The sequence below is a fragment of the Budorcas taxicolor genome, chromosome 10 (assembly GCF_023091745.1).
Source record: "Budorcas taxicolor isolate Tak-1 chromosome 10, Takin1.1, whole genome shotgun sequence".
In the NCBI taxonomy this organism is placed as follows: domain Eukaryota; kingdom Metazoa; phylum Chordata; class Mammalia; order Artiodactyla; family Bovidae; genus Budorcas; species Budorcas taxicolor.
This window is the reverse complement of record NC_068919.1, coordinates 57,194,470-57,210,777: the sequence shown is the minus strand read 5'-3', so window position 1 is coordinate 57,210,777 and position 16,308 is coordinate 57,194,470. Positions and strand designations below refer to the sequence as shown.

Here is a 16,308-nt window from a genome sequence, read left to right as displayed (position 1 = left end):
AGAAGGGAGGGACAGAGGATGAGATGGTTGGAGGACATCACCAACTCAATGGACCTGAGTTTGAGCAAACTCTGGGAGATAGTAAAGGATGGGGAAGCCTGGTGTGCTGCAGTTCATGGGGTCACAAGAGTCAAACACAACTTAGTGACTGAACAAAAAACAACAACTAGCTACTTAAGTTTTTCCCTGAAAACTGTTCCCCAGACCATCACCGACAATACCAGTCACTTTTCTCATCTCCAGTGTTTTAACTGTACTAAAGGGAAAATGGAATTTGACAAAGCTTTAGCAATTTGAGGTGTTTTAAATCTCCTTAGGCAATGTACATAATTGTCATTAAGTGATTCAGTACCATCTGACCATCATTTAAAACTAAAATTTTAAATATTAAAACTAAAATTTGAAATACCATTTTTTAACCTATTCCAAATGGCACAGATTGTTCTAAATGATAATATCAAGTATTGCAATGAGTTGAGTTTTGGCATCATTAACATTGGTTCTGGGAATTTAAGTTAGCACAGTCTTTCTGAAAGTAGCAATATCTATAAGTGTTAAGAATTTTCAAGCCCTTTGATTCAGTAGTTTCACCACTAGAAAACTAATATGAGGAAGTAATTAGATATATATGAATATTTATATGTAAAGTTGTAAGGTCATTCAGTAGCATGGTAATTCAAGGAAGAAAAAAACAGCAAAATTTATATTTTTAGGAAAAAAGTAAAGGACAGATGAATTATAGTTTAAAAACATGATAGACTATTAGACAGCTGTTAGAATCATATTTTCAAAAAAAGCATTTATTGACAGTAAAGGGTAAGTACTATGGGTAAGAATAATGAACTATAAAGCCTGATATTCTAGGTCCTATAATACTAAACAATATTTTATGGGGCTGTATCCAAGATGCTGGTTTCAAAAGGGACACAGCCCACTACACTGAAATTCTAATTCAAACTCTAATAATAAACAACCTATATCTTGCCAGGTCACTTTAAACTCTACAGTTTTGATTTTTTAATCTCTAAGTTAGGGGGCTGATATAAGTCTATATATCTTAAATCAGAGTGGCAGTGTGCTGGAAGTATGCAAATCTACTGGGTTACTATATGGCAGATATTCCTAAAACATCAGCTTTAGTTGTGAGTAAATAACTTAGAACATAATGCTTATATTAAAGTAAACACAAGTAACAATGCATAGGGCAAAATTTTTAAAGAAAGCGTATCAGATATAGAAATTCAGGAACACTTTAGGTTGTAAAAGCAGACTACCCAGTTTACTCCTAAACTACTATGACTTTTGATGACTGAAGTCTGAGAAACTGAGACAGATGAGCAAAAGTCACAGAGTACAGCTGAAAAATACAGTAAAAGGGTAAGTGAGTACCCTGTGACAGGAAGATCTTAAGGCTAGTGATGGGTATGCATGTGATGACTTATCTAATGTTTATACACAACAGTGAATATACCAACCACTTCAGTATGAAATAAAAATTGCACAAAGGTTCAAACAATACCTTGATGAAGTAGCTGTACTCGGTATAAAGGAGGCAGCGATGTCAAAAGGCAAGTGTGCAAGCGCATCGCCAATAAGTACCGTAAACCACACTCATCCAATGTGTCTCTTCCTTTAAAGAGTAAATAAATTTAAGGAAAAAGGAATGCAACAGGTCATAAACCAATGGAAAGTTAGAAAATAAACATTAAATAATAATTTACAAAAAACACATATTTTTGAGTGTATTCCTTTCTGAATACTTCGATATCTTTATCAATACATATAGCTTCTCAATAAGTACATGTATATAATAAAACTGTCAAAAGAAAAAATTTACAAAAAATGTGAGCACCTATCAGTACAGGTAATAATAGTGCTTAGAGCTACTCATAATAAATGAAAAGGAAAGTAAACTTGAAATCCAACAAAAACTAATAGTTAGGTATATTTTATAAAAATATTTCCTATGTGAATTTTTCCTATTTTAAAAACTAGGAATTACATAATAAAGTAAAATTATTTTTTATATAATTAAATAGGTAATATTTTCTAGATTGGTTAGCTCAAATGAAATACAGTACTATCCATATTTGAAATTTGACTCCTCAGGCTAGTGTTACCAAGTTAAGGCTGAACTTCAATTCTGATTTCACAAATGTGTTCTTAGTCAAAAGTTGAGCAGAGGTATGAAAGCATGGTAAGTTTACTCAAAATTATAGCCACTGTTGGATAAAAAAAACAGAAAAATACTAACAGCACCTAGCCCAGTAACTGCCATTTAGGAAGTACTCAAGAGTATTGAATCAAATATTTTCTTGAAGAAAATAAAACATCTTAAACTGTCAAAGTTCCAGCTCTACTTCCCATTAGCTGTATTTGTTCATACACTCATTCATGTATCCGTTCAACAAATTAATCATCTGCTACATCAGAGGCACAGTTTAGGTACTGCAGATTTGGCAGGAATAAGGCAAGGTCCCTACTTCCAGGGTGCTTACATCTTAGGAGACAGGCACAAACAACAAAGAAGTAATGTGTCTAGTGGAAAATTGATGCTACAGAGAGAAATAAAGCCGAACTGGGAGAAAAGGGAGTGCTGGAGTAAGAGGGTTCTATTTTATATTATGCGACCAGGGAATAACTTTCCACCAAGATGACATTTCAGCACAAATCTGAGGTGGTTAGGGAGTGAAGGGTGCCTAAATCTGGAAGACAAGTATTCTGTGCAGGGGAAACAGTATGTACAAAGACGTTGAGACGACTGCACCTGGTGTGTTTGTGGGACAGCAGGGAAGCCAATGCAGTAGAGTGATGTGAATACCGATCACCTGGAGCCTTGAAGGCCACTGAAGGATTTGGCTTTTTTTCTAAAGCGACATGGGAACCCATCAGTGTTTGTTGAGCAGAGGTGAGATTTAAGGTGATTTTGTTTTAAAACAATCACTAGTTCCCATGTGACGGACAGACTGAGGCAACAGGAATGAACCAGTTTTAGGAGGCTTTGTCAGTAATTAGGCAGGATGTGACAGTGACTTGGACCAGAGTGGTAACAGGAGAGGTGATGAGAAACGTCTGCAGTCTCCACACAGCAGAACTAACAGCATGTGCCAATGGACTAGATTGGGGCGTGAGAGAAAGCTGAGCCCGGAATACCTCTAGGTTGTCTCACCTGAACAATGGAGGGATTCATTTACTTAGAATCTATCACCTGAGATAAGTAACTATATAATCTCTGAGCTTCAGTTTCCCACCTGTGAAATGGAGACATTCATTCCTGCCTTATCCACCTCATGAAAGTCTGTGATAGGAAGAACCACTTTTATATTGCCTAACTAAGGATACAGTTTCGTATCTGAAAATTTTAACTATTTTTCACAGATTATGACATAGCTATTTTCTTAATACCCCAGAGTAAAATCTCTAATATATACTAATAAATATTAAGTTTGCAACAAAGGCTTAAGGCTCTTCTGGGAAGGATCCTGCTCTACTGCACACAACCTCATAATGATTCAAAAAAATTTTAATTACTAGAGTTATAAAATAAGTCATAGGCAAAATCCTCTAAAAGTCACTAGTTATTTGAATCTACAAAAAACTTTGGAGACACATTGTAAGGGCATAAGTCTATATGAAGAGAGATATTCCAGGTAGCTTTACGAACAGACTTTTTTTCTCAAACTTGTAAATTTTGTGAAATAATTAAGAGTACAGGCTTGGAGGCAATGATTTATCCACATCTGAATCCCACTTCTGCCATTTACTATCTATGAGACCTTATATGTTCCAGAATCTCTCAGTGTCTTATCCTAAAAAAATCAAGTATAATAATGGCTACCTACTAGCAGATTGTTGTGATAATTAAATATGATAAAGTACATGAAGCTCCTGGCACAGAGCAATTGTTCACTCCTCCACAGTATTTACTGAATGAATGAATGATCAATCATTTTCGGTTTCCTTTGCTAATGTTATCATTTAGAATCAACACCATTACCTTCAATTATCTGCATAAGAAAGAATGGAATCTAGTTTCAGGAGGTAGCCAAAATTTTTCTGGTTGAATGAATGAATTACGCAAGACACGCATTACATTAAAATGTATGAAAACCTCTTTCTCAAGACTTTTTGGAGAAAATTAGGTGATTATAAAAAAATTATTTGTACCTAGCAATGTGAAGATGAAAAGTTGTGCCGGGGGAGTTGGGATGGGGGGGCGCTCCTTACAAACCTGGTGGTTCAATAGTAAAATTAACAAATGGGCCATTTTTATCACTAAAAGCAAAATAAAAATAAACCATTGGAATCAATCTGTTAAAAAAAAAAAAAAGACTGTATGTCCAAAATGATATGAGTTTCAGGATAAAAACTCAGGTGAGGATGCACAAAGATATCACAAATACATAAAGTTATGTGCACAAGTCAGAGTCTACCCCAACTGTCTTTTCTTTCACAACTGATCATTTTACCTAATATTAACTGTCAACTAGAGAGAACATTTCCCTGTAAGGTTTAAAGAAAGACTGCAATTTAATACGTGAGTCATTATATAAATAACACAGACAGTTCTACTGACAAAAACTTTATAAATTTTTAGTGAGAGTATTTACCTGAGTAACTCTTATCTCTGTTTTCATCAAGCTCAGTACTGGTGGTAGCCACCGTGTCAGCCAAAGCTACAAGGAACATCTGCTCCAAACGGGTAAGGCCTGGTAGACTTGAGTGCATGAGATGACTAGAAAGTACCCTAGCATGTTCTTGGCCAAAGTAAGCTGGTCCATATTGAGAAAGATTTATTACTTTTGATTTGTTGTCTCTCTTTTCTGGCTCTAAGTCGATATCATCTGTTGTTATATCCTGGATTTGGAACAGCTCTGAGTACTGGTCCTCTGGCTGACTCTCTGCATGATCTTCATAGCTTTGTGGTACTTTGGTACTTTCTTCTGAAACTCTGTAGGTTGCATCTTGATCGGCAGCAAGCAATGCATACAAGGGTAGTGGAGGAATGGAATCTATCTCAGTGTAATCTCGAGTACCATCTTTGCCCATGGTGACTGTATCCTTTGCTGTACTGCCACTTACACTGATGGTCCGAGAGAGGTGTCGCTTAGTTCCTTCTCCGGCATCAGCATCTCTAACTACTGCAACTTCTCCTGCAATGCATTTTACTAAATGAGAGAGAATAGCTTTGGCCCTGCGAACTTTCCCTAAATCCATCAATTCCAACAGCTGGGTGGGATGATACTGTGGGAGAGTAGGGGAAAGGACATGTGCAGCTTCAAATAAGCCACCATCTTGAACTACAGTTGGTGAACAAAATACATCGTCAGCAACAGCCATTCCTTCAACAATACTTTTTCTTGACAACATACTAGATTTAAAGGCAGAATGATTTTGTATTGCTGTCTCTTCTGCATCAGAACCATCAGTGTCAACGTCTCCAAATCTGACAGCGTGCTTCCACTGCGCATATACGTGCATTTCACAATCCATTCCTACCACCAAGATCCCATCTCTTACCCAAGAGAGAGAGACAGGCAATGAAGGTGTACCATCAACAGAGGACACTAAGTCTATAGATCTAAGAAGAACCCATCGTGACCTAACTCCTTGCTTGATACTTCCACCTAGTGGTAAAGTAATGACAGCTACTCCATCCTTACTATTGGTTTGCTCAGTCACAATTCCTGAAAGCCGCCCATACATGAAGATATTAGCACCGACCCCCACTGTGAGAATGTGGGAACCATCTTCTTTTGATACCCAGTCCAAATGTACTAAATGTTTGATATTCGGAATAAGGTATCTATCCTTGCTCAAAAGTGCATCTGATTTGCTGTACACAAAGAGATTACTGTCAACACTGACCCGTGAATCAAGTACACTCCCAACTTTGACCAAATCATCAAGATGAATTGTTTGTTCTAAAACCCATTCTGACCCTCCAGTAGATTCACATTCGAATATGCAAACATGCATGGAAAATTCTTTCGAAACAAAACCATTGTGATGGATCGGTTGTTTGTAAGCCACTGCAAGGCGACCCGTGTATGAACAGCTAACAGCAACTGGTCTTCCCACGATGCTCACTGTACTGCTATTATCTTCTCCTTCATCGTTCATCAAGGGCCATCTTCTCCAATGATAGGTTTCCTTCTCATCACTTTTACACTGTAGATTGGTTTCCATACAACATTTCCAGAAGCGTACTTTATTGTCAGAACAAGTTGTAACGACTAAATAAGGTGCAAGGCACACTGGATAAATTGAAGAGGAACTCAAATGGCCTTAAAAAAGAAAAAGTAGGTCATCATAATAAGAGAATCACAAAATAATATGCTAATACTCAAAGTCTAGAATGTGATTAATTCAAATCCACTATGAACTTGTTCAGAATAACTCTGTAGTCCCTTACTAAATCATATATTTCATTAAAATAAAACTCAAAATCAATTAAACAAGTCAAAGTTTATCAATCAATAAACTTGTTATCTGCTATAAATTACATCTTTACCACACATACTTCACTGGACTTTCATGCTGTATCTTTTATCACTTTCATCATAAATACATTAACAGTCACTAGAATTTTCCCTTCAAATTCCTCTAACTGGCCCTCAAATAATCCAGACACTAGATCTACTCCACCGCAAAATGCTTTCAGTCAACCAGACAAACATTAGATCTCACCTTTTTCACAGGTTTAATTCATGCTCTCCTAACACTGAACTAGAGCCATCATATTTATCCCTGATGGCCAAAAGATTAACACTTCCTATTTATTGTCAACTATAACATGAGGGGTAACAGTGATTAAGACTGGGATCAGAAAGCCTGGATTCAAGTTCCAGTCTATCAACACCTTCCTAACAGTGGGAAACCCACTTAAACATCTGAGTCTGTTCTACCTATCTAATGGGGATTATGTTACTCCTTCCCTTGGAGTGTTACTGTCCAGTAAGATGTTTGAAAGTATTTTATAAAGTCCCTGCAAAATAGAATTTATCATTATTAATTCTAATAAACTTATTTGAGTATATCGTAAACTTTCCAAACACTTTGAAAGTTTCAAAAGCTAGGGATGAGTAAGAGAATCTCATACTCAAAATCATTCACCAGTAACCAGAATAGTCTTGAACCTCTGATTTTGAGTCTTCAAAACCACTATTCTAGGAACTCCTCAATCACAAATTCCACAAATGACAGATCATTTTAAACTCAGATGTCAGTCCTACTCTCCAAACTATTTTATCCGCCTTGCTAAAGTCAGTATCACTTTAGACAAACCAAACTATAAACTTGTATCCTGTATTTTCCCCCCAAAGTATCTGCCAACTCCTGCTTAAACATACTTAATAATAGCACAATGTGGATGAAAAGCCTTAATTTTTTTAAAAAAAAAAAGCTTTAATAATTCACATATGAACATGTATGTTCTTTGCAATTTTGCTATCACAATATTCCTATTTATAGGGGGCTTCCCTGGTAGCTCAGATGGTAAGGAATCTGCCTTCAATGCAGGAGACGTGGATTTGATCCCTGGGTCAGGAAGATCTCCTGAAGAAGGGAATGAATGGCCAGCCACTCCAGTATTCTTGCCTGGAGAATTCCTTGGAAACCACAGCGCAGGCAAGAAACCCTGCATTAGAACATTCACACCATAATCTGACAAGCTGATTGTATTTATTTTATATTTACCACAGGAAATACTTTCTAATATATACATGTTTCTAAAAAGATGCATCATTAGTAGAAAACAAATCTTTCTTTTTAATTTTTTATTTTATACTGCAGTGGTGGCTCAGACAGTATAGAATCTGCCTGCAATTCAGGAGATGTGGGTTTGATCCCTGGGTCAGGAAGACCTCTGGAGAAGGAAATGCTTACCCAATCCAGTATTCTTGCCTGGGGAATTCCATGGACAGAGAAGCCTGGCGGGCTACAGTCTATGGGGTCACAAACAGTCAGACATGACTGAGAGACTAACACTTTCTTTCACTTTTCATAGCTAGTTAACAATGTTGTGATAGTTTCAGGTGGATAGCAAAGGGGTTCAGCCATATATATACATGTATCCATTCTCCTCCAAACTCCCCTCCCATACAGGCTGCCACATAACATTGAGCAGAGTTCCCTGTGCTATACAGTAGGACCTTGTTGGTTATCCATTTAAATACAGCAGTGTGTATATGTCCAGCCCACACTCCCTAACTATCCCTTCCTCCATCCTCCCCCTATTAGTAATCATAAGTTCATTTTCTAAGTCTGTGAGTCTGTTAGAAAACGAAACTTTTAGTGTCAACTTTACACCTGTTTCAGAAGAGTTCATCCATCTTATGCACTGAAGACTGCTCTGAGCTACAAGTGTCCAGTTTTAACATCTTACCTGCTGAAGGTGTTGCTCTTATTACTTCAACTCCTACTGGGAGATCAAGAGGTTGGCTATATACCAATCTAGAACTCAGAATCAGTTTACTAGCAGTTTGAAGGTTGGCAATTGATGAGGAATGTGACATGGGGCTCAAGCTAGGAGAGGTTTCTGGAGAAGAGTCTACATGCTTCTGTCCAGGGACTGAAAGTAGACTGTCTGATGAAACACCTTCTGAAGCTTTAGCTTTGAAAACAAATTATGAAATACATTACTATCATCACTGTGTACATGAACTAGAATAATACTTTGTTATAATATAAGAAATATAGTTTCTTCAAAGTGTTCTGGAGACAAGATCAAGTTTAAAATTTTCCTTGAGAGAATTTTCTTAAACTATTTTACCCTTTCTTAGCATCATCAATTACATCACAGTGAAGAAGCACAACATGTAAGATATAGGAAAAAAACTTAAGTTCCCTAGTTTCACTGTTTTCAACCTTGAAAATACATCAAAAACTTGAGGAAGCTTTAACATGAAGATTCTCAGGCCTAAACATAGAAACACTGAGTCAGTTGTTCTGGGGTAGATTCCAGAAATCTGCATTAATAAGCAGCCGGGGTGTTTCTGAAAGAGATAGGTCATAAATCAAATTGACAAATAACAAGATACTGACTCACGTAAGAGATGAAGAAATTTAAACTTGGAAAGCTTAATAATTTTCCTAAGCTCCTATAATTAGCTAGTGGCAAAGAAGACACTAAAATACCAACCTATCAACTATCAAATGCTGAAACAATAAACATGATTTCAAGAACACAGGAAACTTCAGACAAACTTCAGACAGTACTAGTTGAATGGCTTTGTAAGCACAGTGATCTTGATCTTTGTTTAAAAAGTTTCCAGCTTTCAAATTTAGGTCAAGTGAAAAATCTCTAAGCAGATTTAGTTATTTGTGCTTCTGTGACATGTATGAGATACTCTGCAACATTTATTTGTTATATTTGCATGTTCATCTCACCCTCTGTGCCTATCTCTAGAAAATACTGTATTTTCTGGTAGGTTAAGAATTCTCTTCCTTGAGGGTATTATGTAAGTGAAATAAGTCAGATGGAAAAACACAAACATCATATGGTTTCACTCATATGTGGAATATTTTTAAGTAATAAATGAACAAACAAAACAAAGACTAACACAGAAACGGAGAAAAGACTGGTAGTCACCTCTGGTAGACACCAGAGGTAGTCACCAAAAGGGGGTGTGTGTGGGTGGGGGGGTGTGAAACGGGTAAAGGGAGTCAACTCTATGGTGACAGATGGGAACCAGACTTTTGGTGGTGAGCAAACTGTCGTGTATATAGAAGTCAAATTAACTGTTGTACACATGAAACTTATATAATGCTATCAACCTCAATTTAAAAAAAAGAAATAAAATTCTCTTCCTGACAAGATTTTAGATCCTTCAACTCCTACATTTCTGTGAAACAACACATATGCCAAGAATTAACTCCAAAGGCTTTGAAAAGATTTGGGGATTCCTCCTACCACAAGAGGATTAGGCTCAACCAGGCATGGGTAAAGGTTCTACTGAATCATTTGGCTTTTCAATGCCAGTTCAGGGCCCAGTTAGAACTACTATTTACATAGTTACATGATGATGTTGATTACCAAGGGAACAAAAAACATATACACTAGTATTTTTCTGTAATGTTTAGTATGTATAAAATCATTAAAATTATATAAAAATCAATTTTCAAAACTCTCAAAAATTTTGGATTAATCAGTTTAAGGCAGATGCAGTTTGATAAGGCTAACCATGCAATTATTCACTTAAATTCTCTCTCAGGAAGTCAAAGTTTGTTTTAAAAAGAAAGATTCATAATCAATTTCTGTACTTCATATTATACATCTTCTGGTTTGCAAAAACATCAATATGAATATGAATGGCAAAAGTGTGGCTGAAATTTTTTTTTTAATCACTGCTGTATTTCCTAATATTCCACAATATCAGTTCCACCCTTTTGAACTTCAGAATCACATTTTTCTAAATAGCAAATCTGCTTCTTTTAGAGATGCTATAGCAAATGTGCACAGTATCAGATGACAGTGTGTATTAACCAACAAAAAATTATAATGTTAATTTTACAGGCAAAACTGACTTATAGAGACATGGTATCTAGAACAGAGTCATAATAGACCTTTAGTACAAACTAATTAAAAATCAATCAAATTTATTAATTCAATATGTCTAATGTACCCATTTGGTTTGTTTTTAGATTAACCTGTTTCATTAACAATTTATGGCCCTATAATTAAAAGTTTGGCATATACATACTTCAACTCAGCAATTCAATTTATAGTTCACTGGATCACCATTTTAAAGAGTTAACCAACCTAAAGCATGTCCAGTAAAAATGAATTTATCTCATATTATTGCTACATAAAATTGTTATATAATTACTTACCTAAACATGCCTGTATGGATTTAAGATGAAGGTGCCACATGTGGAGAATAGAGCAATTATCGCTGTCCTTTTCAATTACTACTAGAAAGAACTTTTCTGAAAATGGTGGTGGCCGATATCCTATTGTTAAAGGAAAAGAAATATTTAAGTTAACATGTTTCTATAGGCAACCCACTCTAGTACCATTGCCTGGAAAATCTCATGGACAGAGGAGCCTGGTAGGCTACAGTTCAGGGGTCACAAAGAGTCAGACACGACTGAGTGACTTTACATGTTCACATGTTTCTATAGGGTTAAGAGAAAGACATTTGTTTAAACAAAATCTCTTGGTATGTACTGGAAGGAAACGGAAGAAAAGATGTTTAGAAACAGTTTTATATCTTTTGTGCTAAAAGTTAAGTGGCTATCAAAGACTAACGGGGCTATGTCATTAAGTACAAAAGCCAACATGAATGGATGCCTACTGATCAAAGATTGGACCATCTGAGCAACAAAGAATAAAAAAGAACACAATTTATTAAACACATTCATAAAAATACCAAAAATGAGAGGGCACTTAATGATAAGTGAAGAAAGGAAGGACAAGGAGGACCAAAAGGAAGAGATGAAAGGAAGAGAGAGAGAAAGCAAGAGGCAGAGAGGGAGCAAGTCAGCCTCATTGGATGCCCCTGGAAGTAACTGGGGCACTAACTCCTTAAATGGAAAACTAGAAATTAAATGTAAAGAATGAAGTAAACATATATTCTGCTTTTTCTATATGTAAGATATGTAAGACAGTCATGGATAGAGGGCTGATTGTGGTGGTACAGAAGAGACTTTTTAGAAATTTTACATTTTATGAAAAGATTATTTGTGAACACAGTTTTTCCTGTTAACAATTACATTTTTCATATAGGATAATGAGATCCACAAAGGACAGCAAAAACTTTCTTGAAAAATGTAAACCTGTACATTATATGAGGTTATGGGTGTGAGACTTTTGAAAACTGTAAAGCACCACAGAATTTAAAGAATATTTCATTCAATGAAAAGAAAGAACAGAAAAAAATGAAAACTCATAATGGCAAGTCATTGGCAAGGAGCACTGCTGAAACGCAAATTGTGGCCTCTGAATACCATGCTCCATGGGAAGGAACAATTTGGGGGTGGGGGGTGACTCCATTCTTGCAAAGGCTATTTACAAGAGAAGCCTGGTATATCTTGCTGTGCCTGAAAGAAGGCAAATTATCAAAACTAATGGGTTGTGTCAAAAGGACTCAGGACCAACTGAAAGTATCTTCACCAGTCTAATACAGGACAATGTGAACATTAAAATTATGATTGCACTGACTGAAATATGTTAAGTATATAAAAATTAATGATTGATATATCTTTGTATGCATATTATTCAATAAAGAGTTTTTCTAAAATGGGTTCATAATGACACACAAAATAAAAAGAAAGACAACAACATTCATCCATAACCACCAACAGGAACCTGGGAACAAACTCCTTTGAATTCATCAATTAAAGAGAAAGAACTAAGCACTTACTCTGCCTTTTCTAAAAAGAACTCTATTTCAAGACAGCCAAAAAGCTCTCGTGGATAAGGAAAAGCTTTTCCTTCCAAATGCTTTCCAGCTAATAAATAAATGAGAATTGATAAAACTAGAAAATCATACTTGAAAATCCTTAATGAAATAATTGACTTAAAAGCAACAATATCAATGGAAGAAACCATGAGATAATAGACTGCTGGCATATTTTACGCTGGCGGTGAATTTTCTGAATCCTAGCATCACTAAAAATGAGACATCCTAACATTATGTTCTTTCTTATGTCCTTCTGTGATGGACATAAGTGCTCATTTGCACTTCACAGGAAAAATTTTAAATGACATCCACAAGTAACTGGTCAGAAAAACTGCTATAAAATAACTTTCTCTAAAACAAATTAGTGGCATGATAAGAGTATAAAGGGGGATTAATTTAGCTTAAAAGACTCCTAGAAATGAAACACTATGTGTGGACTCTATATGGATATGGATCCAAACAAATTAAGAACCAACAATGCTGGGCTTCCCTGGTGGCTCAGTGGTAAAGAATCTGTCTGCCAATGCAAGAGACGTGGGTTTCATCCCTGATCTGGGAAGAACCCATATGCCCTGGGGCAACTAAGCCTATGCACCACAACTGCTGAGCCGGTGCTCCAGAGCCCGGGAATGGTAACTCCTGAGCCCGAGCCCATGTGCTGCAACTACTAAAGCCTGTGCTCTGCAACAAGAGAGGCCACCACAATGAGAAGCCCAGGTACCACTAGAGAATAGCCCCCACTTGCCACAACTAGAGAAAAGCCCATGCAGCAACAAAGGCTTAGCATAGCTGAAACAAAGCACTTAACAGTGTACAGAATGCGGCAGGGAAAGGGAAGAGGAGAAACACACACTTCAAGTCCCTTAAGAAAACAGCTATAAAATCAAGAACATTGAGGAAACTGTACAAAAACTAAAGGAGACATATGTATACCTATGGCTGATTCATGCTGATGTTTGAGCTAGCCTCACAGAGTACAGGAACTCATTCTGATTTTCCACTAAAGGAAATGAAATTAACCATACAAATTCAGTAGAAATGTCTTCCTTAAAAGTCTATACATAATTCTGTAATAAAAGCTATACTCAGAAAATAAAGTATGACCTTCTAATACTTACAAGCTATAACCAGATAAAGTATCTGGAAACTCTTCGAAAATTAAAAACTATTCATTACAGAAAATGAATTCTTAAAGTAGGACATATCTTTCTACCTTCAAACAGAAAGTATTCTACTCAGTATGGCTATTTTCAAATTTCACTTTCAAATACAACATGAATGTTTTATAATTACAAAGTTGTAACCTCTAAAAGGAATATTTTAAGCTAAATAATAAATGTTTAAACTAAACAGCATATGGTTTACATTTGTACATTTTATTTTTAATTGGAGGTTAATTTCTTTATAATATTTGATGGTGTTTGCCATACATCAACATGAATCAACCATAGATATACATATGTCCCCTCCCTCTTAAACCTCCCTCCCCATCCCACCCCTGAATGGCCTTAGGAGAACTACTTTCTCTCAAGAAGAAGGAAATACAACCTTTCAGACAGGAAATCTATGAGACAGTACCTTTAATGCTCAGAGTACCTGAGTTTCCTGGTATACCATACAACATAGTATCTTCCTTCTACAGTCATCAATAATCTTTAGTAAACTTATACTACAGTTAATGGGCTTCCTTAAGATACCACAGGGATACCTACTACCAATCAAAATAATTTAACTGTAGTGTTGAACAATCAAGGCTAAGTTTTTAAACAATTAAACTAGATTCCATAAATAACATTTATTGGCAAAGGCTATGTCACCAGTGAAAGTATCTTTCAAAATATAATTTTTAGGGAGGTTGGGGGAGAATGGGTACATGTATATGTATGGCTGAGTCCCTTTGCTGTCCACCTGAAACTATCACAGCATTATTAATCAGTTACATCCCAATACAAAATTAAAAGTTCAATTAAAAAATAAATATATCCAATTTTTACCCACATATGTTCTTTACCCAGAAAAAAACAATAATGACAGAACTGGTGTATTTGTAAAAAATCATGAGAGTGATGACTTTTGATAAAAGACCTAAACTCAGTGAAAGTTTAGCGTTTTTTTTAAGATTAAGGTATCAAACTCAAGACTATTTTTTAAAAGTACCTTGGGATGGTTGAAAAAATATTTCTGTTTCCTTTTTTTCCATATCTTCCTTATGTGGTTTATATCCTCTAATGAAGTCTTCTTGAAACACATGAAGCAACTGTGTATTTGAGCCACACTACAAATAAGAAAAGAAGTAAAGTTTTATCTTTGCAATTCCATATCTTCCACTCACTACCTCTCCAAGAACCCTAATATAGAAGAAATAAATCCAACAACTTCTGTTCTTTATAGAATAACTAAGTATAGTGGGAAAAACAAGAGAAAAAATCATTAGATAATTTACTTTCAAATACTCTATAGTCAATAGCAGAACTGTGAAACTAATAAAAACAAATCAATAGGTTTGCATCTCGGAAAAAAAAATACTGCCAAAAAACAAATTAAAAAAAGAAAAAAACAGGTTTCAAGACCAGATGGAGAAGGCCATGCAGACCATATTAAGCACACTACTACAGGTTCCTTTTTCTTATCCCACTTGAGAACCAGAAAAAGAAAACCCAGAAAATTCCTCAAAGTACTTCCAAAAACTCTGTCTGGTAGGAATTATGAAGAATCCCATAACAGCCAGTGGGAATGACACATCTGTGAAAAAATGTATCTACATTTAAGTAAGTAGGATTTCTAAAAGAATGGATGAAACATCACAATCAGCTGATTCTACATAATCACGTGGGACCACACAGAGAAGAAAAGTAAAGATGATCACAAATAGCTACTCAGAATCACAAAAGTGAACTGAAATTCAAAGAAAGGCTAAATCCAAACAAAAACATACTGTGGAAGTAAGTCAAGACAATTAATTAGATGGCTATCCGATGGATTTCAAGGAGGGGAAGCAACTGTGATAATCCTGCCACTCAATGGATGGGCTACAATCTTAGGGTATAAAGCAAATCAGCCTCCTTTCATAGTAGAAGGAAATTGAAGGACTATTGATCAGATTGACCAACAAATTTTTAATGAAAATTATAAGGTATTTTTATGTCTCTCTATATAGAAACACTAAAAAAAAATAAAAAAATAAAAACCCCTTCACAGTCAAAGCATAAACAGTCATCTCCTCCAGGGAAGAAGAATGTTGCTGTTGTTGTTTAGTCGCTAAGTTGTATCCAACCTTTCGCAACCCCATGGACTGTACTCTGCCAGGCACCTCTGTCCATGAGTAAGTAGGTTGCCATTTCCTTCTCCAGGCGATCTTCCCAACCCAGAGACTAACTAGAAGGCAGATTCTTTATCACTGAGCCACCAGGGATGCCCAAATGTGAGAAAAGGGAAGGGTGACACCTTTATGGATACAGAAATAATACAGCACACTGGAAACAAATGTAGAATGAGTTTTAAAGTTGATAATTTATAAGCATAAGCCATTTGTCAGTGCTTGCAGTTTACCAGCCCTTGTGATAAAGATAGCCACAAATGGAAAGGGAAAAAATTCTTCAATAAGAATGAAGTAAAAATCAAAATGCTAAGTGAAAAAGGTCTGTAATAATATATCATAGTGAAGAGTAGAGAAGGGGGTACCCTGGGGAAATGAATTTAACAGCCAGTTCACTAAAAATTAAGACATTTATGGGAATGAAGCTAATACACTCTTCTCCTATATCCCTGTGGAGTAAAAAAAGGAAATTATAGGTTAAGGGTTTCCTGAAATTAGTAACGTCTGGCAGCCACATTTCTGTTACCAAGAGCTGATGTGGTCATTTCTCTACAGTGGTGGAAACTTTTCCTGACATAATGTGCAAGG

General features: G+C 35.9%; 1 protein-coding gene across 1 annotated transcript in view; it reads right to left on the bottom strand.

Annotated features, from left to right (window-relative positions):
- The window catches only part of DMXL2 (Dmx like 2), a 172,064-nt gene that overhangs the window by 46,959 nt on the left and 108,797 nt on the right, over positions 1 to 16,308 (bottom strand). The window contains exons 15-19 of the mRNA XM_052647404.1: positions 14,562 to 14,679; positions 10,834 to 10,953; positions 8,387 to 8,614; positions 4,611 to 6,287; positions 1,520 to 1,630 (exon numbers count right to left, since the gene is read on the bottom strand). Of these exons, the coding sequence (XP_052503364.1) occupies positions 1,520 to 1,630; positions 4,611 to 6,287; positions 8,387 to 8,614; positions 10,834 to 10,953; positions 14,562 to 14,679 (2,254 nt within the window). The remainder of the gene's footprint in view (positions 1 to 1,519; positions 1,631 to 4,610; positions 6,288 to 8,386; positions 8,615 to 10,833; positions 10,954 to 14,561; positions 14,680 to 16,308) is intronic.